The sequence below is a fragment of the Hypanus sabinus genome, chromosome 2 (assembly GCF_030144855.1).
Source record: "Hypanus sabinus isolate sHypSab1 chromosome 2, sHypSab1.hap1, whole genome shotgun sequence".
NCBI classification, from domain to species: Eukaryota; Metazoa; Chordata; class Chondrichthyes; order Myliobatiformes; family Dasyatidae; genus Hypanus; species Hypanus sabinus.
In genome coordinates this window covers 45,163,197-45,187,782 of record NC_082707.1, presented here as the reverse complement: position 1 = coordinate 45,187,782, position 24,586 = coordinate 45,163,197, and the positions used below count along the sequence as shown (strand labels likewise).

The 24,586-nt window shown below is 39.9% G+C and overlaps 1 protein-coding gene across 8 annotated transcripts in view; it reads left to right on the top strand.

The window, feature by feature from the left end:
• The window catches only part of LOC132378379 (lisH domain-containing protein ARMC9), a 116,341-nt gene that overhangs the window by 71,758 nt on the left and 19,997 nt on the right, over window positions 1–24,586 (top strand). For 5 of the 8 annotated variants that reach the window (XM_059945255.1, XM_059945258.1, XM_059945281.1 and 2 more), the window contains 10 exons: window positions 171–261; window positions 402–525; window positions 1,428–1,567; window positions 2,754–2,830; window positions 3,164–3,238; window positions 3,333–3,423; window positions 7,531–7,589; window positions 10,060–10,197; window positions 13,247–13,347; window positions 19,314–19,450. In XM_059945255.1, coding sequence (XP_059801238.1) covers window positions 171–261; window positions 402–525; window positions 1,428–1,567; window positions 2,754–2,830; window positions 3,164–3,238; window positions 3,333–3,423; window positions 7,531–7,589; window positions 10,060–10,197; window positions 13,247–13,347; window positions 19,314–19,450 — 1,033 coding nt within the window. The remainder of the gene's footprint in view (window positions 1–170; window positions 262–401; window positions 526–1,427; window positions 1,568–2,753; window positions 2,831–3,163; window positions 3,239–3,332; window positions 3,424–7,530; window positions 7,590–10,059; window positions 10,198–13,246; window positions 13,348–19,313; window positions 19,451–24,586) is intronic. The other 3 variants (XM_059945298.1, XM_059945272.1, XM_059945305.1) reach the window with 1 other exon arrangement.

Sequence of the window (24,586 nt, the reverse complement as noted above, 5' to 3'; positions counted from 1 at the left end):
TGAAGATCAGTGTAAATTCACTGGGCTGATGGAGCAGTTGCTATGTTATATAACTTAAAGCAATCAACAATATGGTTGCAGATGTCTTTGCTTTGAAAAACACATGGCTTGTATATAATTTCAAACCTACTTAAGTAAGGTATTGAAGTCAAATGTTTTCATTTTTGCAGAAAAGTGTAATAAATTTGTTAAATTCAAAGAGTGAGATTGTCCGACAGTATACAGCACGACTAATCAATGGTTTTGCCTCGCTATCTCATGGTAAATCTTTTTTAATCATATAAAATTTTACTTGAATTTTGAAAACCTTTTGTTCACTTTTTTTGTTCTTCTACAAACAAAACATTAACATTGGAGATGTTCTTAACTAGTTCCTTTTAATTTTATCTTCTGTCTATCAGGCCGAACATATTTGGCTCAGAACATGGTATTACTGAAGATACTGGAAAAAACACTAGAGACTGAGGAAGAGGATTCAATAACTAGAGAAAATGTATTAGGGGCTCTACAGAAACTTAGCCTCAGGTAATGAAAACGTGTATTAATACAGTGTAACAATGCAGATTCAAAATCCAAAGGATTTAGAAACAATAAATTATTTTTTTGAAGTGAACAAAACTTGGTTTATGAGGGAAATTTTAAGAAAGACTGTTAAAGAAAGGTAAAGAGCTTTACATATTTAGGGAGTCAACTCTGTGGAATGCAGGGTCTAAATAGTAAAGGCATTAAGGAACAATGCAACATCAACCACTTTCTTGAAATGCAACCACCCCCACATCCCGAAACCAGGATGTTGCCTGTATTGCAGTAAATGAGCAAAACTGTGGTCAAAGAGAGATTTTAAGTGATGTTTTATTGGAGAAAAAATTAGCATGTTTAGTGAGAAAATTTGGAGTTTAGACATTGGACAGTTGAAGGCAGTCTCCAGTGGTCTGACTATCAAAATTGGAGGTGATCAAGAAAATAGAAATGGAATTTCCTTTGTATTTAGACCATATTTGTTTGTAAAGTACTGATTGCTGCTAGATAGTTGAAACCAGGTAAATAAGTTAGATGTACATTAAGAATAAGACTATTGCAGTGTTTTCAAAAACACAAAAACCTCTGCAGATGCTGGAAATACAAAGTAAGACACAAAATGCTGGAGGAACTCAGCTGTTTGGGCAGCATTCAAGGAAATAAACAAACAATTGACATTTCAGGCTGAAACTCTTCTTCAGGTCATGAAGAAAGGTTTTGGCCAAACATCGACTGTTTGGTCATTTCCATGGATGCTGCCTGACCTGCTGAGTTCCTCCAGCATTTTGTGTGTGCTGTAGTGTTTTTGTACTGTTTTGGTTAATTTCTCTTGAAATTAAAAAAAATTGCCACTGAGATGTACCTGTAAAACTTTGCAACATTGCTATAAAGATGCTTTTCCTTTTAAGACGAAAACTGCAATCGGCTATGATTAGAGATGACATTATTTTCTGGCTGACAAGAGTTCTGGAGGATTCTGATTCTTTGTCGGATTACACTTTGGAATATTCTGTTGCGTTGTTCATGAACCTCTGCCTTCGGACCCAAGGTAACCACCATGAGCTTTCCTAGCAACGAACTGTAATTAAAAACTACTCATTGAACTCATTGTATAATAAAAGATGTAAGAAAAATAGTTTTGAGTGAACCAGGCATAGCAAAATAATGACCCTGTTAATGAAGTACTGAGAATTGATTCTGCTATATTTGGACAACAATGAAAACACTTCTCTGTAAGTTATGCAAATATTTTGTTTCTAAATTCACCTTTTCACTAGCCATTTGTCATTATAACTTTCCAAGTGCTTTATAAGATACATTTTATGAAGAAAGGTTTCTCTCCTGAAAGGTTAACTATGATTCTCTTCCCATGGATGTGGCCTGACTTACTGAATATTTCCAGCTGTGTCCATTTTTATACAAAATACGATGTGCCATGTTTCAGGATTCCTAATAAGGATTAAAAAATTAGGCTTATAGTCAGCTGACTTGGTTAACATCAGTATGTGGAGATACAGGTTCATCACACAAAGAATTGGACTCAGTTAAGGAATCTAGCCAGATCTTTTAAGGACCAAATTTTGATATTCTGCTATTTATTCATACTGATTCTTGCAGTAACTCCATTTGTGTGAACCTAACTGCAAGGATTATGGGGTTAAAGTACACCAAAGATGGTGGTAACAGGTTTGATTGACAGACTGATTTTACAAATCTTGGTTGTGGAAAGGTGTAGAAATTTAGAGGTCAAACGTGTATCCTGTTCACTTGAGAAAGTAAACATACTTTGTTTATTTTCTTCCAGGCTTAAGCTCAGGCAAAGCAATGTAGTCAAGAAGAGCGACAAGACTTTATGTTGGCAACCAGTTTGCAATTTCATTTCCAGTTGATTTTCCAGTGAGGGAAAGTTTATACTCAAAATGGTAGAAGACAACTCCAGAATTCAGATAACTTTAGTTCAGAAGACCATTTTAAAATCAAACCATCATTAGTTCTAAAGATTCTGAAATTATTTAATCTTTTGGATTATTTGGCAATATTTCTTTTTTTCTCTATGACATAAATGAAATGAAACACCAAAATGTACATTTAACACAGGCAATAATATTCAGCACGTCAGTAGAGGCGTGATTGGACAATCTGCTTACTTAGTTGTTATTGAAACATTACTTATAAGTATTTCCATATTTTAACCAGTTAAAATCTGAAGGAAGCTTTTTTCTACTACTTTTCAGGTAAACGGAAATGTGTAGAAGATGGCAAACGAGTATTGAAGGTGTTGTCTGATCTTTTGGGCCATGATAATTATGAGGTACTAACTAAATTTTGTTTGTTTGTTGCTGTTCCTAGTCAGATTTCTTCAGTAGATGCCACCAAACTATATATTTCACCCAAATGTCTTATTATTGATGTTTCAAGATGCCTTCCTTTTTAGATTTCTTTCTCATTACAAATCTGCCTTAAGATCACATGAAGTTTTGTTAATTATATATGCTAGCAAGCTTGTCCTTGTACCTCTACCTCACCATATTTGTGCATATGAATAATTGACAAACATGGAGTTGTCAGTTAGTTATGAAAAAAAATGTTTTCCATGCTTTGTAAACCATGGCTTAATTTACTGATTGCCATTTCCTTCTTTCAGATAAGGCCATATGTGAATGGGGCCTTGTACAGCATTCTTGCCATCCCTTCATTACGTGAGGAGGCAAAAGCAATGGCAAGTACCTTAAGAGGGAGTGGGGAGAAAAAACATTTTTATCATGATGATTTATTTTGATTTCATTGTGCATTTTTTCTAAAACATTTTTTAGGGTATGGAAGAAATTCTACGGTGCTTTATCAAAGAGGGGAATTCAGAGATGAACAGACAACTTGAGTTTATTATAAAGCAACTTAATTCAGGTTAGTATACCAAAGAAGGTGTGCAGATTTGCTCTGGTACACCTGATAATCAGTTGTATATAGATCTGGATAGCATAAACAGTCCCTGTTTGGCGCAGGATTATATTCCTGAGAATTGTCCGTAAACTGACATTTATACAAAACATCGAACACCTACAGTACAATACATGCCCTTTGGCCCACAAAGCTGTGCCAAGCTGTGTCCTTACCTTTGATATTACCTAGGGTTACACATAACACTCTATTTTTCTGAGCTCCATGTTCCTGTCCAGGAGTCTCTAAAAAGACCCTATCCTATCTGCCTCTGTCACGATCGTCAGCAGCCCATTCCACACACTCACCACTCTCTGTGTAAAAATACTTACCCTGACACCTCCTCTATACCTACTTCCAAGCACCTAAAAACTGTGCCCTCTTGCGTTAGCCATTTCAGCTCTGGAAAAAAGCCTCTGACTATCCACATGATCAATGACTCTCATCATCTTATAAACCTCTATCATCCTACATCATTCCAAGCAAAAAAGGCTAAGTTCATTCAACCTATTCTCATAAGGCATGCTCCCTAATCATCCTTGTAAATCTCCTCTGCACCCTTTCTATGGTTTCCACATCCTTCCTGTAGTGAGGCAACCAGAACTGAGCACAGTACTATCATATTTAACCCACCAAAATGAACCACCTCACACTTATCTGGGTTGAACTCCATCTACCGCTTCTCATCCCAGTTTTACATCCTATCAATGTCCCACTGTAAACACTAACAGCTCTCCACACTATCCACAACACCCCCAACCTTTGTGTCATCAGCAAATTTACTAACCCATCCCTCCACATCCTCATCCAGGTCATTTATAAAAATCACAAAGAGTAGGGGTCCCAGAACAGACCTCTGAGGCACACCACTGGTGACTGACCTCCATGCAGAATATGACCCATCTACAACCACTCTTTGCCTTCTGTGGGCAAACCAATTCTGGATCCACAAAGCAGTGGCCCCTTGGATCCTTTGCCTCCTTTCTTTCTCAATAAGCCTTGCATGGAGTACCTTATCAAATGCCTTGCTGAAATCCATATACACTTCGTCTACTGCTCTACCTTCATCAATGTGTTTAGTCACATCCTCAGAAAATTCAAATCAGGCTCGTAAGGCACGACCTGCCTTTCGCAAAGCCATGCCAACTATTCCTGATCATATTATGCCTCTCCAAATGTTCATAAATCCTGCCTCTCAAGATCTTCTCCATCGACTTACTGACCACTGAAGTGAGACTCACTGGTGTATAATTTCCTGGACTATCTCTACTCCCTTTCTTGAATAATGGAACAACATCTGCAACCCTCCAATCCTCCGGAACCTCTCCCGTCCCCAATGAGGCTCAGCAATCTCCTCCCTCACCTCCCACAGTAGCCTGGGGTACATCTCATCCGGTCCCGGTGACTTATCCAAATTGATGCTTTCCAAAAGCTTCAGCACATCCTCTTTCTTAATATCTACATGCTCAAGCTTTTCAGTCCAGTGCAAGTCACAATTGCCAAGATCCTTTTCTGTAGTAAATACTGAAGCAAAGTATTCATTAATTACCTCTGCTGTCTCCTCCGGTTCCATACACACTTTTTCACTTTCACACTTGATTGGTCCTATTCTCTCACATCTTATCCTCTTGCTCTTCACATACTTGTAGGATGTTCTGAGGTTTTCCTTAATCCTGTCCGCCAAGGACTTCTCATGGTCCCTTCTGGCTCTCCTAATTTCTTTCTTAAGCTCCTTCTTGCTAGCCTTGTAATCTTCTAGATCTCTATCATTACCTAGTTTTTTGAACTTTTCATAAGCTCTTCTTTTCTTCTTGATGTCTGTTCCCAACTTATGCTTCCAAGTTCCTGCCTGATAGCCTCATATTTCCCCTTACTCCAATTAAACGCTTTCCTAACTTGTCTGTTCCAATCCCCCTCCAATGCTAAAGGAGATAGAATTGTGATCACTAACTCCAAAATGCTCTCCCACTGAGAGATCTAATACCTGACCAGGTTCATTTCCCAATACCAAATCAGGTGCAGTTTTGTACCTGTAGTCTCATATAAGTCAGAATTGTACACTTTCAATGAAGGTAAATTAACGTGACCTTTTATTAATTGTCTTCCCGTGTAGTTACGATGGTATAAAATCAGAATTACCACATCCAATGGCTAGTTGTGATGGCCTTAAAAGAGCAATGGATTGTTTGATAAGGTGTTTTACAAGTAGGAGAGATTTGTCTTCTCAGTTTCCAAAGCAATTGTTTTATGTGGACTCTTGCTGTGAGCTGGCAGGTTTATTCTTAGAACACCAATCATAAAACATTACAGCACAGTACAGGCCCTTCAGCCCACAATATTGTGCCAAGCTTTTAACCTGCTCTAAGATCAATCTAACCTTTTATCCTTACAAAATCTTCCATTTTTCTAACATTGTACTGATCTAAGAGTTTCTCGAAGATTCTTGTAGAATTTTTGAAGATTGATTGTCTTTTGAATTAACTAGCTACTAACTCTCTTCCATAACTCCCGAAGGTGCTTACTTCCATGCTTTTACTAACTTCCGTGCTTTGAAAATGCTTTAAACATTTTAGGGAGAATTTGCCTAAAGTCAGATTTCTGTAAGGAGTGTCTTCCTTCATTTGTGTAATTTGGCAAACTATTCAATTCAATTTCTCAGAATGACAGCAAGCATGAAAAGGAATCCAGAAGTACACTGTAGGTATATGAACAGAAAAAGTCATAAAGAGAGCTTTTGACATATTGGCCTTCATAAATCAAAGTATTGAGTACAGAAGTTGGGATGTTGTGTTGAAGTGGTATAAGGTATTGATGAAGCCAAATTTGGAGTATTGTGTGCAGTTCTGGTCACTTACCTACTGGAAAGATGTCAATAAGATTGAAAGAATACAGCAAAAAATACTGGGACTTGACTTGAGTTATAGGGAAATGTAGAAAACTTTATTCCCTGGAGTATAGGAGATTGAGGGGAGATTTGATAGAGGTACGCAAAATTATGAGGAGTACAGAAAAAAATGGATACAGCCCAGTTCACCATTGAGCACAACTACCTGAGAGCTGTCAAAGGACCCCCACCATACAGGCCATGCTCTCTTCTCACTGCTGCCATCAGGAAGATGGTACAGGAGCCTCAGGACTCACACCACCAGGTTTAGGAAAAGCTATTACCCTCAGCCATCAAGCTCTTGAACTAGAGAGGATAACATCATTCAAACTCATTCACTCCCAACACTAAACTGCTCCCACAACCTCTGGACTTAACTTCAAGGACTCCATCTAATGTTCTAGATATTTATTGTTTATTTATCAATTATCAAAATTATTTTTCTTTATGTAGTATTTGCACAGTTGTATTTTGCACATTGGTTGTTTGTCTTAATGTGCTGTCTTTCTTTGATTCCATTGTGTTTCTTTGTATTTATTGTGAATGCTTGCAAGTAAATCTCAGGGTTGTGTATGATGACAAATGTACTTTAATAATAAATCTACTTTGAACTTTAAACCTTTAGAACATTGAGATTTGGTATATGCAAGTAGGTTTATTCCACTGAGGTTGGGTGAGACTAAAACTAAGTCATAGGTTAAGGGTGAGTATGTCATAACACATGGATGGGACGGCTATGGTCCAGGCGAGGGTCATTGGGACTAGACAGAATAACAATTTGGCATGGACTTGATGGACCTGGGCCTGCTTCTGTGCTGGAGTGCTCTATGACTCCATGACTCTAAGAGTTTTTACCAAAATGATTACAAAACACTAGGAACTTCATATATGGAGATAGTCTCAAGACACTTGGAATGGAGGAGGCGAAGAGGGATCTGATGAAGCTATTTTAAAATTATGAACAGGGTAGACAAGGGGAATCAGACGACAGAGAATAAAGTTGATTATCAGAACCAAAAATGGTATGAAGGTTTTTTAAACACAGCAACTGGTTAGTGCCTGAAATATCTTTCAGTAGTAGTAAAAGAAGCAGGTTAAATTCAGAAGAAAAGAATTTTCAGGTACCTATTGATTGGACTAAATAATGTGTTTCCATGTTGTAACTAGTCTTTAATTCTGTGATCTGACAGAGGAGATGCTTGAAGATTCAGATTCCGATGATGAAGGGGAAGATGATGATGATGATGAAGTAAGTGCCATTTTCACCGGAAATTAATAAAAATTGAAAATTCAGACTTTTTTAAAATTAGTACTGACATTAAACATCCTATTGCAGCCTTCATAGACTTTCAGTTGTCAAAATGTTTGTATGCATATAATTGTTAAAATACATAAAATTATTTTTCAACTATTGTGATGATAGCTGGTTCTTCACTTGAGAAGATCAGGGGTTTGGAAGAGTCCTCGGGAGTGGTGGCAAGATTGTTTGTGACTGTAGAGGCCAGTTCTGGATCTGCAGACTCTGAAGCAGTAGGGACACGGAGCAGTTGGAATGCAGGCACTTGGGTAGTAGCATCCTTCCTGCGTTTTCAGCAGTCGCTGTTCTGGATTCCTCAAAATTCTTGGCTGCTGTGTTCTCCAGCGATTTCTGACACAAGCCAGCTGTTGCCACTCGTTGACCTCAATACTTGCCTGAGAGAGCTGCTGCTTAAGTTGGTCTTTGTACCTCTTGCACGGGGCACTGCGATCTCTCTTGCCCTGAGAGAGTTCTGCATTGAGTGCTGATTTTGGAAACCTGGAGTTGTCCATGAGAGACACATGGTCTGACCAGCAGAGCTACTTGAGCAGCAAAGTGGCTGCAGTGCTTGAGGTTGAGTCTTCTCCAGGACCTCATTGTTGGAGACACGATCCTGCCAGTTGATACCCATGATGGAGCGGAGGCAGCACTGGTGGAAGTGCTTGAGCAACCAGATTTGCTTGCGGTTCAAGACCCAGGCTTCGGAGCCGTATAGCAGCATTAAGTCTTGGAAAATATTGCAAGGCTGGGAGAAGCAGATGTGAATTTGTTATTAATACTGAGCTACCTGCACTCACTGACTGTGGAATTCTGTCTGCTGAGCCCCCTTCACAGTAATAACTCGAAACCCAGACATATCAATAAAGTTTCCACATTTTGTTATCGTGGGATCATGATGGTGCCATTTAAAGCTCGTTTTTTAAATAAAAGATCTCCAGTTTGATCACACAAACACGAGGAAATCTGCAGATACTGGAAATTCAAGCAACACACACAAAATGCTGGTGGAATGCAGCAGGCCAGGCAGCATCTATAGGAAGAAGCACAGTCGACATTTCAGACCAAGACCCTTTGTCAGGACTAAATGAAAGAAAAGATCATAAGAGATTTGAAAGTAGGAGAGGGAGGGGGAAATAGAAATGTTAGGAAAAGACAGGAGGGGGTGGAGTGAAGCTAAGAGCTGGAAAGGTGATTGACAAAAGGGATACTGAGCTGGAGAAGGGAAAGGATCATGGGATGGGTGGCCACATATTTTAATTCCATGTCCCATTCTCATTCTGGTATGTCTATCCATGCATGGCTTCCTCTACTGTCAAGATGAAGCTACACTCATGTTGGAGGAACATCACCTTATATTCTGTCTGGGTAGCCTCCAACCTGATGGCATGAACATTGATATCTCTAACTTCCGTTAATGCCCCTCCTTCCCTTCTTACCCCATCCATTATTTATTTATTTATCTCCCCCCTTTTTTCTCTCTCTCTGCCCCTCTCACAATCACTCCTTGCCTGTTCTCCATCTCCCTCTGCTGCTCCCCTCCCCCTTTCTTTCTCCCTAGGCCTCCCGTCCCATGATCCTTTCTCTTCTCCAGCTCTGTATCCCTTTTGCCAATCACCTTTCCACCTCTTAGCTTCACCCCACCCCCTCCTGTCTTCTCCTATCATTTTGGATTTCCCCCTCCCAATTTCAAATCTCTTACTATCTTTTCCTTCAGTTAGTCCTGACGAAGGGTTTCGGCCCGAAATATCGACTGTGCTTCTTCCTATAGATGCTGTCTGGCCTGCTGCATTCCACCAGCATTTTGTGTGTGTTGCTGCAGTTTGATCATGCAGGTTTAAAATCATGATAATTAATATTCTTTTCGGCACTTTGAATATCACTTTCGAGGCTTCAATGAAGAGAGGCTTCAGTCAGAGAAAGCAAAGGGAAGAAAAGCTCAAGGTTAAGTTAAGAACATCCAGCAGCCAGGGCATGCCATTTCCTCACTGTTACCATCAGGTAGGAGGTACAGAAGCCTGAAGGCGCACACTCAGCGATTCAGGAACAGCACTTCTTTCCCTCTGCCATTCAATTCCTAAATGGACATTGAACCCTTGGACACTACCTCACATTTTTAATATATATTATTTCTGTTTTTGCGTGATTTTTAATCTATTCAATACATGTATACTATAATTGATCTACTTGTTTATTTAATATTATTTTTTAAATTTTATTTATTTTTTTCTCTTCTAGATTATGTATTGCATTGAACTGCTGGTGCTAAGTTTACAAATTTCACTTCACATGCTGGTGATAATAGACCTGATTCTGATTCTGATTTATTTTATCCCTTAAAAGTTGCTGTCTTCAACTTGTGTAATCAGGAAAGAAGCATGAAAATATGGGCAACATGATTTATTTATGTAATTCATTAAAACAGGATGATCCTGATGCAATGGAAGCTGACTTGGACAAGGCTGAAATATTAAAACCTCAACCTGGAGAATTATCAGGAGAAAAGCTACTAACGGCTGAGTACCTTGGGGTGGGTGTTCATTATCAGACATCTGGAAGCACTGTAAGTTGAATACTGAAGATTACTATGAAATATGTAGGTAATTATAAATTCAATAAAAATATTTAAAAGATAGAAAACCTTGTATTTCTATGGTAGCTTTCATGACCTTTGGATATTGAAAAGGATTTTACACTTAGTGATGTATTTCTGATGAATGATTAGTGTTGCAAGGCAAGAAAAGCAGTGAGTATCCTTGTCCTTTAGGGCCCAGAAAGGTAACGACCAGATAGATCATCTACCTTAGTTGTATTGATTGTTTAACTGACTAGATATAGGCCACCCTGCTACCCTTACTCGTTTGTCCTAGAAAAATTATAAAATATTTAATATTTCAAAGTCTAAAGGAGATATTTAGTCAAATTATTTAAACTGTTATGTGGAACTTGAAGTATAGCTATAGGGTAATTATTTCTGCCATTTGAGAATGGTCTGGTTATAATCAGAAGTCTAGGCCAGGCTTTTCATGAGCATAGAAAATTCTACTAACAAGATTGAAATTGGGAACTCCCTTCTTCAAAAAACATTTGATATAGGTCAACAGTTAATTTCCATCAAGGCGTACAGCACAGAAATGGGCCTTTTCAGCCCTCTTCATCATTCTGACTGTGATGCCAATCTTTGCTAATTCCATTTGCCTGTATTAGACAAACATTTTTCTAAACCTCTCAAATCAGAGTATTTGTTTAAAGCCTTTTAAACTTGTAAATTAATCTACTTCCACTTTCTCCTGTGGCTGCTCATGAGAATATTCGTCATACTGAGTGAAAACCTACCTTTTAAATCCTCTTTATATTTCTGTCCTTCTACTTTAAATTGATGCCATGTCATTCCCTGTCTGGAGAAAAATATTAATGTCACATGTACCAAGTTGCAGTTTCAAGTTCTGATTATCTATCATCCCTATGCTCCTCATAATTTTGGAAATCTCTATATAAATACAGTCATTATAACTAAGGTATGATATTGAATGCCAGGTAGGATTGACTATGAAATGGTCTACCATTCCAATGTTCCTAAGCAGATAGCTCAATGTTACACATTTCGGATGAAACTGTATCAAGGACTGCTAATAAATCAGAAAACATAACATCATTTTTCTCTTGATTCATCACATAATATGCTCTGTTGCATTGCATTCTTGCCGTTGTTAGTAATTCACTTGATAAAAGGCATTGTTGACATGGTTTCAAGCTGTCGTACTTGTCAGTTATTTACTTGGCCATATATAATTGGAGTTTCACAACGACCAGTCGGCTGCAGGCCACATCACTGCCTTAACTGGGTATATGCTGATGGATGTTGGGGAATGAGAAGAGATCTTATAAGAACATATAAAATTATGAAGGGATAGATAAGACAGAGACAGTACGGTTGTTTCCACTCATAAGTAAGCCTCAGGATTTTGGGGGAAATTTAGGACATTGATGAAAAAGAAACTGCTTTTTCCAGAGAGTAGTGAATCTGCCCAGGGAAGCAGTAGAGGCTACTTCCTTAAATATATTTAAGACACAGTCAGATAGATTTTTGCGTAGCAGGGGAATTAAGGGTTATCTGAAAATGGAAGGTAGGTGGAGCTGAGTCCAAGGTCAGATTAGCCATGATCTTTTTGAATGGTGAGCTAGCACAAGGTGTCAGAAGGCCTATTCCTGCTCCTATTTCTTTTGTTCTTATTGTGTTTTATGTTGAGGAGCACCCAGGCAGTGGATGAAGATCTTGTATCTCTGTACTGAGAAAAGGGCATCTGTCCATGATCTTTTCTCAATTGTCATGTTTAACAACTTAAAGCAATATAGAAAGGTTGTCTGAAGTACCTAGGTGATCAGATTCTTTGTGGGATTTTAATATTTCTATGCACTCTATGTACTGCAATAGTGAAATATAGATATTGCAGCTGTTCAGCCAAGTAAATGTTGATAGCATTCCTCAGTTATAGTGTGTCATGGTTCTTGGCAATTATTCATTGAGCAGCCTTTCTAAACAAAAAAAAAAGGTACAATTCCAGAATTTCCACTTTTTTTTAAACTACTTAAGGAAAATCACAATTAATGCTCTGTAGTGGGGAGTTATTAAGAACAGTGCATAGATTTGGGTGACTAATGATCTCTGTGACCTTGCATATTAGAGGAGCGTAATCAGTACTTGTGTCTTGCTAAGTGGAATGCACTACTCTGTTTGAGTCACAAGCTGAGTCACAGCCATTCCTTTAAACCAGAGGCTGCCATTGACTTGAAACTTGGCTATAAGATCAAAAAGCTAAGTATTCTGTGACAAATGACTTGCCTCCTGATACCCTGAAGGCACAAGAAAGTGAAAGAATATTCTCTGGCTGCCAGCAACATTCACTGGACTTGGTATCTACAGAACAATGTAGACCAACTGACTTTGCCCCATCCACTGTTGCAACATTATTTCCTCAATCCATGGTACACAGCAGCTGCATTTGTACTAAACACCTCCAGCTTCTCCAAAAGTGCTTCCACAACTGAACCTCTGCCATCAAAGACAGAAAATGTATGAAGGTTCTCTACTAAATTGCACATCATGCTGACTTGTTATACATCACCATTTCATCATTATTTCAAGGGTCAAATTCTGGAATTCTCTACCTGAGAGCCTTGTGGGAGGGCGACTAGAAATGGGTAGTAAATTCTGGCTTGCTAATGAAAGCTTCTAGACTTTTTCATCAAATAGGCACATTTGTAATGAGTTTTTTTTTACTTTATCAAAGCTATATACAATTGTTTAACAAAATAATAAATGTTGTAAATGCACTTTTAGCTGATTAGTTCTAATAGTTGTGAAATGGACCCTCATTTCCCTTTTAGAGTCGGAATCTGAAGATATGATATGTAAGATATCTTGGTATAGCAAATAGCATCTTTTGAATGCTTAAGATCATTGAATGTGCCTTTATTAACTGGATTAAAGTAGAAGCTCTCCTGATTTCTTGTCTGTACTTGAGAACTAAAAGAGTTACAAAAAAGCCATGAGAATTGACAGTTATAGTAGGAAAAATGTTTTTTTAAACAGTGAATTTTCTATTGAACAGATAATGACGAATACATTGAAGGCAAGAAGGAGGCCCGTACCATCTTTGAAAGAAAGTATTGATGAGCCCCTCCAGCGACCAGTCACACCGAGCACGCACAGGTTGGATTATGTACCATAAGTAACTGCCAAGAACTGAATTAATAATGTTAGGAAGAAAAGCTTATACAGGTTCTCCCCAGGTCATGAATGCCCAACTTATGGACACTTTATAATATATGAGTGAACTCTGCAGACCTGCTGTTCAGGAATTTTCAGTTTGGTGGGAACAGAACATTTCTGTGTGCCTTGTCTTTCAATCCCTTCTTCCATCCCTCCCACTCCGGTGCTGCATGAGCTGGGGGCTAGATCTGAATCGATCTAGCTGGAAGCATTGAGCAAACTCACTCACTCATCAAGTCAGTGAGGTAAGCTGCCAACCATTCTTTCTGTGCCTGCTCACTCTCCCATCTCAGCAGTTTCTGTGATCCTCTCGTAGCAACTTATTTGTTCACTTCTGATTTAACAGTTCAGGTTACAAACAATTGTAAGGAATGGGACCCTGTCAGCATCTGGGGACTATCTGTTTTTGTTTTAGATGAGTTTTTTTTTGCTGGAAAACTATTTACAAATTTTTAACTCATAATATGTTAACAAATGGCACCGCTGCAGCATGATGTTTGCTATTACAGCTCAGGCGTCAGAGTTCAGAGACCAGTTCTAGTGTTCCATGTAAGAAAGCTTGTGTGTGCTTCCTGTGAAGCGCATGGGTTTCCTCCAGGTACTTCAGTTGGTCGGTTAATTGGTCATTGTAATTCTCCCATAATCAGGCTAGCGTTGAATCGGAGGGTTGCTGGACAGCGCAGCTCAATGGGCCAGAGGGGCCTGTTCTATGCTGTATCTCTAAATAAAATAAAATGCTCTATGGCAGCTTTAAAGTAGAATATGTGACTTGTTATTGTGATTTTTGAATAGTTATATATCAATAAAAGATGCAGGATAAGATTTCCATTATGCAACTATTTGATTTGCAATATATAACCATTGACAAATAATGTACATGTTAATATTGCTGATGAAAGCAGTAACTAAAGATGTATTAGTTATCTTGTAATGAAGAAAAGAAATTAAAAGGGAAATGAAAGAAAGAGAACTCTGGCTTTGTGACCCAGAAGGGAAGTGGGAAAAGGAGGTCAGTTCTAGTGAAAAGGGATTTATTAGGGGAACAGAAAGGAGGTTCTGGAGACGAGAACAAGATTCCCGGATGGTATGTTGTCTCAGGTGCCGTAGTCTATGACACCTCAGAATCAGAATCAGGTTTATATCACCCAGCGTATGACATGAAATGTGTTAACTTAGCAGCAGCAGTTCAATGCAATACATAATCTAGAAGGAAAAAAACAAAATAGTAATAATAAATAAATAACTAAATCAATTACAGTATACAAATATTGAATAGATTAAAAATTGTGCAAAAACAGAAATACTATATATTTAAAAAAGAAAGGTAGTGTCCAAGGGTTCAATGTCCATTTAGGAATTCTATGGCAGAGGGGAAGAAGCTGTTCCTGAATCGCTGAATCCTCCTGCCCGATGGCAACAGTGAGAGAAGAGCATGCCCTGGGTGCTGGAGGTACTTAATAATGGACGCTGCCTTTTTGAGACACCGCTCCTTGAAGATATCCTGGGTACTTTGTAGGCTAGTACTCAAGATGGAGCCAACTAAATTTACAACCGTCTGCAGCTTCTTTTGGTCCTGTGCAATAGCCCCCCCCACCCCCCTCACCATACCAGACAGAGATGCAGCCTGTCAGAATGTTCTCCACAGTGTATCTATAGAAGTTTTTGAGTGTACTTATTGACATACCAGATCTCTTCAAACTCCTAATGAAGTATAGCTGCTGTCTTGCCTTCTTTATAACTGCATTGATATGTTGGGACCAGATTAGATCCTCAGAGATCTTGGTACCCAGGAACTTGAAACTGCTCACTCTCTCCACCACTGATCCCTCTATGAGGATTGTTGTGTTCATTTGTCTTGCCCTTCTGGAAGTCCACAATCAGCTCTTTCGTCTTACTGATGTTGAGTGCCAGGTTGTTGCTGTGACACCACTCCACTAGTTGGCATATCGCACTCCTGTATGCCTTCTCATCACCAACAGTGCTTTTATCATCAGCAAATTTATGGATGGTATTTGAGCTCTGCCTAGTCACACAGTCATGTATATGTAGAGAGTAGAGCAATGGGCTAAGCGCACACCCCTGAGGTGCGCCAGTGTTAATCGTCAGCGAGGAGGATATGTTATCACCAATCTGCACAGACTGTGATCTTCCAGTTAGGAAGTCGAGGATCCAATTGCAGAGGGAGGTACAGAGGCCCAGTTTCTGCAACCTCTCAATCAGGATTGTGGGAATGAAGGTATTAAATGCTGAGCTATAGTCGATGAACAGCATCCCGACATAGGTGCTTGTGTTGTCCAGGTGGTCTAAATTTGGTCCAAGCCATTGAGATTGCATCTGCCATTGACCTATTGTGGCGATAGGCAAATTGCAATAGGTCCAGGTCCTTGCTGAGGCAGCAGTTCATTCTAGTCAGTACCAACCTCTCAAAGCATTTCATCACTGTAGATGTGAGTGCTACTGGGTGATAGTCATTAAGGCAGCCCACATTATTATTCTTAGGCACTGGTATAATTGTTGCCTTTTTGAAGCAAGTGGGAACTACTGCCTGTAGCAATGAGAGGTTGAAAATGTCCTTGAATACTCCTGCCAGTTGGTTGACACAGGTTTTCAGAGCCTTACCAGGTACTCCATCGGGACCTTCCACCTTGCGAGGGTTCACTCTCTTTAAAGACAGCCTAACACTGGCCTCTGAGATAGAGGTCACAGGATCATCAGGTGCAGCACAGATTTTCACAGCTGTAGTTGTGTTCTCCCTATCAAAGTGAGCATAGAAGGCATTAAATTCATCTGAACGTGAAGTATTGCTGCCATTCATGCTATTGGGTTTCACTTTGTGGAAGTAACGTCTTGCAAACCCTGCCAGAGTTGTCATGCATCCAATGTCACTTCAAACCTCATTCAAAATTGTCTCTTTGCCCTTGAATTAGCCCTCCACAAATCCTACCTGGTTTTCTGGTGTACAGGCCTGGGTCGCCAGACTTGAATGCCACAGATCTAGCCTTCAGCAGATGACGTACCTCCTGGTTCATTCACAGTTCTTGGTTTGGGAATGTACAGTAAGTCTTTGTAGGCACACACTCATCCACACAGGTTTTAATGAAGTCGGTAACAACTGCAGCATACTCATCTAGGTTTGGAGATGAATCCTTGAATACAGTTCAGTCCATCAATCCAAAGCACACCGATTCTCAGATCGAGTGCCTAGCATCTTTAAGTTTCCACATATCAACTGGGACTCCCATACAGTAAAAGGACTAGATCGGATCAAGTTTGTCAAATGTGTTCAAAAAAGTTTCCTTAGTCAGTATGTAGAAGTCCCAATGGGAGAATGTGTGATACTTGATCTGCTATCAGGGAATGAGACCAGGCAGCTGACAGAAGTTTGTGTAGGGGAACTCTTTGCATCCATTGATCATAATGTTATTAGATCCAAAGTAAATATGGAAAAAGATAGGTCTGGTCTGCTGGTTGAGATTCTAAATTAGAGAAAGGACAATTTTGAAGATATCAGAAAGAATTTGGCAAGTATGGATTAGGACAGGCTGTTTTCTGGCAAGTGTGTATTTGGTAAGTGGGAGGCCTTCAGAAGTGAAATTTTGAAAGTACAGAGCTTGTATATACCTGTCAGAATAAAAGGCAAAGATAACAAGCGTAGGGAGCCTTCGTTTTCAAGAGATATTGAGGCCCTAGTTAAAGAAAACAAAAGAGGTACATAGTAGGTATGGGTAGGTAGGAAAAAATGAGGTACTTATGGAGTATAAGAAATGCAAGAGAACACATAAGAAAGAAATTAAGAGGGCTAAAAGAATGCATGAGGTGCCCTAGCAGTCAAGGTGAAGGAGAAGCCTAAAGGATTCTACACATATGGTAAGAGCAAAAGGATTGCAAGGGACAAAAATGGTCCTCTGGAAGATCAGAATGGTAATCCATGTGTGGAGCAGAAGAGATGGGGGGAGATCTTAAATGGATTTTTTGCAGCTGTATTTACTCAGGAGATGGACACAGAGTCTATAGAAGTGAAGCAAAGCAGAATCAATTTCATTGACCCTACACAGATTATAGAGGAGAATTGGTCTCTTGTCATGAGGCAAATTAGGGTGGATAAATCCCCAGGGCCTGAGAAAGTGTTTGCTTGGACCCAGTGGGAGGCAAGTGCAGAAATTAAGGGGCTCCAGCAGAGATACTTAGTTCTTCCTTTGCGATAGCTGAGGTGCTAGAGGATTGGGGGATAGTTAATGTTCCATTGTTTAAGAAAGGCTCTAAAAATAAATCAGGAAATTATAGGCCAGTGAGCCTGGCATCATTACTGGGAAATTTATTAGAAGGTATTCTAAGGCATGAGTACTTAGATAGATTAGGCTTTGTGCATGGTAAGTTGTGTCTAACCAATCTTATACAGTTTTTTGAGGAAGTTACCAGAAAAGTGGATGTTGAAAACAGATAATTTAGCAACCTTCCACATGGGAAGTTGGTCTAGAAGGTTCAGTCACTTGATATTCAAGATAAGGTACTAAATTGGATTACTGATGACATTTGCTGATCATTTGGATAATCAGAGGCTTTTTCCCAGGGCTGAAATGGCTAGCACGAGAGGGCACAGTTTTAAGATGCTTGGTTGTAGGTACAGAGCAGATATCAGGGGTATGTTTTTTACGCAGAGAGTGGTGAGTGCATGGAATGGGCTGCCGGTGACAGTGGTGGGGGCGGATACAATAGGGTCTTTTAAGAGATTCCTGGACAGGTGTATGGAGCTCAGAAAAGTAGAGGGCTGTGAGTAATCCTAGGTAGTTTCTCAGGTAAAGACATGTTTAGCACAGCCTTGTGGGCTGAAAGGCCTGTATTGTGCTGTAGGTTTTCTGTATTTCTATGACATCAAGATTTGGGTTGTAGTGGGCAGCAAAGAAGACAATCAGAGCTTGCAGCAGGATCTGGATCAGCTGGAAAAATGAGCTGAAAAATGGCTGGTGGAATTTACTGCAGACAAATATGAGATGTTGCACTTCGGACCAACCAGGGTAGGTCTTACACAGTGAACAGTAGGACTCTAATGAGTGATGTAGAACAAAGGCATCTGGGAATACAGGTCCCTAATTCATTGAAAGTGATGTCACAGATAGGTAGGATTATAAAGAAAACTTCTGGCACATTGGCCTTCATAAATCAAAGTACTGAATATAGGAGATGGGATGTTATGTTAAAGTTGTATAAGACATTGGTGAGGCCTAATCTGAAGTACTGTTTGCAACTTTGGTCACCTACCTACAGGAAAGATGTAAGTAAGGTTAAAAGAGTACAGGGAAAATTACAAGGGTGTTGCCAGGACTGGAGGACCTGAGTTACAAGGAAATATTCAATAGATTAGGACTTAATTCCTTGAAATTTAGAAGATTAAGGGAGAATTGATAGAGGTATAGATACAGCAAACGCAAGCAGGCTTTTTCAACTGAGGAGTGAAACTACAGCTAGAAACATGAAAAGTTTAAGGGGAACCTAAGAGAAACTTCTTCACTCAGGGGTTCATGAGAGTGTGGACAAACTGCCTGCACAAGTGGTGCATGTGAGCTCAATTTCAGCTTTTAAGAGAAATTTTTGATAGTTACATGGATGGTAGGGGTTTGGAGGGCTATTGTCCCTGTGCAGGTCGACCAGAGTGAGCAGTTTAATAGTTTGGCAATGACTAAATGGGCCAAAGGGCCTTTTACTGTGCTGTACTTTCCTATGACTTTTAACTCAAGATTATATTTTAAGGAAATTAACAGAAACGAAGTAAATCAGAAAGTAGCAGGCAGAATAATATATGAATAGAAGAGTTGTGTATTTTGTGTTACATTGAGGTTTTTATGACTATTTTGATGAGTATTAATTTTTTCTTATTCAGCTAAATATATTAGTTCCTGATTTTGTAGGTTGGGAACTGCTCTGGAAAAACATGAAAGTAGAAGCCCTAGTACGGAGAGCAACCTGTATTCACAGCAAAGCTCTCGACCACCTACTCGAAGTGGGAGCAGAACAAGTGATTCTGAGTTTGGAGCTTCACCAGTTCGTAAGTTGAAAAACCATATTGATTGTTTAGAATATTTTTATTAATACACAGGGTCTGATCCTTAGCAATTATTTCCCATTCATTGTTTCACACAATATATGAATGAACTTTTCTCCCCTATAAATACCAAAACTCCATTTCCATCTCCCTTCTCTCCCCTATATCTCTCACTGTCTCTTTCCTCTTCCTGACCTTCCCATCTCCCATTCTCAAACAACCCATCGTTATCTGCCCCACCACCCTTTTGGCTCTCCATCCCCAGCCTCCCATATCCATTCATGTTGACTGTCTGGTCTTTCTGGACAATGGAGGCCATGGTTAGTGAAGTGGTATTGAGAAGGCTTGATGTTATTTAAAGACACCTTGTACATGTGCACAGATGGAAGATGTCAGTCATCAGTTTGGCTGCTATGTCATGGTTGCCCTGGATGGTGTCAAGCTTGAATATTGTTGCAGTTGCCCACTCATTAACACTGCTGCAGCTTGTAAACAGTGGCATAGCTTTCAGGAGGTGAATCACTAGCTGCAGAGTATCCAGCCTCTGATCAGTTCCTGTAGCCTAGTTATCAATGTAGTTAATACAGTGATATTTCTGGTCAGTGGTGACCTTTTCGTAGAAGGCAGTTTGTCAAATGATAATGTCATTGAATGTCATGTGGTGCTGATGTCAGTGATGTGTTTGGTGCTGGAGTAGCACACTGTATATTTCTATTTTTGTTCTTTACAAATAAAGACCATTTTTCTGTGCAGCTCCAAATAGAGCTGAATATACTAATCATTGGTGAATATTCCATGATCTTACGATGAAAGAAAGATTAGTTATCTAACACCAGAGACAGTTGCACTGAAGAATTCTTGGCTCCATATCCTATTGCCTTAAACAACAGCCATCTTGTGCTGATTATGACAATCCCCATTAATTATAGCTTTACTCAGTCTTTCTAATGCCACATATCCAATTGCTACCACAATGTTAAGGTCAGTTACTTTCCAATTCTTCTTTGGAACTTAGTTGTCTTGTTCATGTTTCAGGCAAAGGGGTGCATGGGTGTGCAGCCACATTGTCTTGACAGAAGTCAAACTAAACATTAATGATCAGATAATCTCTAAGCTGTTTGATAGCACTGGTAATGGTACCTCCATCATTTTGTTGATGTTTGATAGAAACTCAGGAGGATCATAAATAGCCAAATTGTCCTGCATTTTGTGGAAAAGATATATCAGGGTAATTTTCTTTTCTATCAGCTGAATGCCACAATTGTGCTACACTGAAACAGCCTGGCTGAAATCACAGCTAGTTCTAGAGCATATATTCAGTACTATAGCTGGACATAGTTGGGCCCCATTGCCTTTGCTATTGTCATCAAACTCGGCCATTTCTGTGAGCTGAATCAAATTCACCGAAGGTTGGGCTCTGTTACGATAATAACCTCCAGAGGAGACCAAAATTATTGTTAAGGTGATTCCTCTAACTGAAAGGAGTTGAAAATGCTGCTTGATCTACTGTGTTCATTTTCTGGGCTCTATTGCTGAGGATGAGAATATTCATAGAATCTGCAGCTTATGTTAGTTGCTGAACACCAGAGTTAACATGACTCATTTATTTTAAGGTGATCAGCTATATCTGCTATATTTTGGTTAGTAATCCAAACCAACAGCTGACCAATTAAAGAGCTGGACTACCTCTTGATTCCCTTTCTCCTCATACCACCTAGGGCCATGTGAACAAGAACAAAAGTATGTTCCTTAATGGAGTCCCATGAGTTGTAAGGAAAATTTAGAGGATAACTACAGGAGTCCTTAAAATGTTAATATGTGCACTTTAATTCATAAAGTTTTAGACACTTGGTTAAAGAGCTGTTCTGGTCTCGGGTACAGTACTATCCAGAGAGTGGTTCTTCCTCTCGTATGCAGAACAAAATATGCAACCCATAGAACTACACTCTACTTCTTCACTCTTCCTCTGTTAGTACAGAGTTAGTGCAGTGAGGATGGCTCTGGGGGCTGTGTTGTGTTCTTTGTATGAATTGTGGGAGACCTCCAACCTCTCAGTTAACCACATCTGCACCAGGTGCACCAAACTGTGGCTCCTCAATGAGTGTGTTAAGGAACTATCGATGACCTTCAGCTCATACAGGAAACTGACGAGGTAATAGATAGGTGCTACAGGGAGGTGTTCACCTCTAAGTTTCAGGAGGCAGGCATCTGGGTGAGGGAAGGAAAATGGGCAGCCAGTGCAGAGTACCCCTTTCGCCATTCCCCTCAAGAAAAAGTATACCACTTTGGATCCTGTTGAGGGTGGTGGGGGGAGGTGGGGCAGGATTTGACCCACTGGGGAAAAGCCACAGTGATCAGGTCTCGGGTACTGTGGCTCAGAAGGGAAATGGGGAGGGGGGGGAGAAGAAAACTGCAGGAGTGATAGGGAATTTCATAATTAGAGGAGTAGACAAGAGAATCTGTGGACTGTTAGAGGCAGCTGGATGCTATGTTTCCTTGCAGGTGTCAGGATCAAGGATGTCTTGGATTGGGTCCATGGCATTATAAGGGAGAGGGTGAATAGACAGAAGCCTTGGTACATATTAGCACCAATGACATGGATAGAAAAAGGGAGGAGGTTGTGAAGAGGGAATTTAGGGACCTAGGCAGAAAGCTGAAAAGCAGGACTTCCAGGGTAGTAATATCCGGATTGCTGCTTGTGCCCTGTACTAGAGGGTAAGAAAAAGATGATTTGGTAGATGAATGCATGGCTGAGGAACTGGTACAAGGGGAATGGTTTCTGATTTCCGGATCGCTGGTATCCCTTCTGGGCAAGATATGACATGCGCAAAAGGGACAGGTTATAGCTTAACCCAAGGGGGGGACCAATATCCCCTTGGGCAGTGAGCAGGTTTAGTAGAGCTGCTGGGAAGAATTTAAACTAATTTGGCAGGGGGAAGGAAAACAGAATGATAGGGCTGAGGATGGGGAAGTTGGTATGCAAGCACATGCAGTGTGTAGTGAGACTGTAAGGACAGGCAGATGATAGAGCAAATTTACAGTCAGTTGAATAAGTTGCAGTGTAACGGGGGAAAAAACAGAAAAGGGTAATGAATACAGGAGAGAAGGTGTTATATTTGAATGCACACAGTATACAAAATAAGACAGATGATCTTGTAGCACAGTTATAGATTGCAGGTATGACATCGTGGGCATTACTGAGTCCTGGCTGAAAGAAGATGATGGTTTGGTGTTTAACATCCAAGGATAGACATTGTAAGCAGATAGGCAGAGGGGGTGGCATGGCTATGTTGGTAAAAGATTAAATAAAATCTTGAAAAAGAGGTCACATAGGATCAGTAGATGTAGAATTGTTGTGAGTAGAGTTAAGGAACTGCAAGGGTAAAAAGACCCTCATAGGAGTCCTCTGAATAATAGCCAGAATGTGGAAAATGTGGAAAAAAAGTAGAAAATTCATCTCAAAAGGGCAATGTAATGGGGGATTTCAATGTTCAGGTAGATAGGGAAAATCAGGTTAGTGCTGGGTCCCAGTAGAGAGAATTTGTAGAATGCATATGCTGTGGATTTTTGGAGCAGCTTATGGTTGAGCCCACTGAGGGATCAGCTATTCTTATTGGGTAGTTGGGTAACGTACCAGATATGATTAGGGGGCTTAAGGTAAAGGAACCCTAAGGAGACAGTGCTCATACTATGATAGAATTCACCCTGGAGTTTGAGAGGGAGAAGCTAAAGTCAAATGTTTCAGTATTACAGTGGAGTAAAGGGAATCACAGAAGCATGAGAGAGGAGCTGCCCAAAGTTGATTGGAAGGGGACAGCAGTAGGGATGACGGCAGAGCAGCAGTAGTTGGCATTTTTGGCAGCAATTTGGAAGACTCAGGACAGATGCATCCCAAAGAAGTAGTATTCTAAACGTAGGATGAAACATCTGTGGCTGACAAAGGGTGTCAAAACCAACATAAAAGACAAAAGAGCAAAAATTAATGGAAAGTTAGAGAATTGTGAAGCTTTTAAATACCAACAGAAGGCAACTAAAAATGCCATAAGGAGAGAAAAGATGAAATATGAAGGTATGCTAGCCAATAATATGAAAGATACCTAAAATTGTTTTCAGATATATACAGTATCAAAGAGAGACAAGAGTAGATATCAGATCCTGGAAAATGACTCTGGAGCGGTACTAATAGGGGACAAGGAAATGGCAGAAAAAACTGAGTAAGTATTTTGCATCAGCCTTCACTGTGGAAGACACTAACGGTATGCTGGAAGCTCAAAAGTGTCAGGGCAGAAGTGAGTGTAGTTACTATTCCTAGGGAGAAGTGATTGGGAGGGTGAAAGGTTTGAAGGTAGATAAGTCACCTAAACTACACCCAAGTTCTGAAAGAAGTGGCTGAAGGGATTATGGAATTATTATTAATGATCATTCAAGAATCACTAGATTCAGGCCTGGTTCTGGAGGACTGGAAAATTGCAAATGTCACTCCACTCTTCAAGAAGGGATGGAGGCAAAAGAAAGGAAATTATAGGCTTTTTAGCCAGACCTCAGTGGTTGGGAAGGTGTCGATTGTTAAAGATGAGGTTTCAGGTAAAATGGAACAAAATCAGCATGGTTTCCTTAAAGGAAAGTCTTGCCTCACAGATGTTTTGGAATTCTTTGAGGAAATAACAAGCAGGATAGACAAAGGAGAATTGTTGGATGTTGAGTACTTGGATTTTCAGAAGGCCTTTGACAAGATGCCACACATGAGGCTGCTTAGTAGGGTAAGAGCCCATGGTACTACAGGAAAGCTACTAGCATTTATAAAACATTGGCTGATTGGCGGGGGCATAAAGTGGGTATAAAGGGAGCCTTTTCTGATTGGCTGCTGGTGACTAGTGGTGTTCCTCAGGAATCAGTGTTGGGACCGCTTCTTTTTACATTGTATGTCAATAATTTAGATGACAAAATTGATGGTTTTTGTGGCCAGGCTTGCAGATGACACGAAGATAGGTGGAGGGTGGGTAGTGTTGAGGAAGCAAGGAGGCTGCAGAAGGGACTTTGAGAGATTAGGAGAATGGGTGAAGAAGAAGCCAGTGGAATACAGTGTTAGGAAAAGTGTGGTCATACACTTTGGTAGAAGGAATATACGTAAGTGTAGAC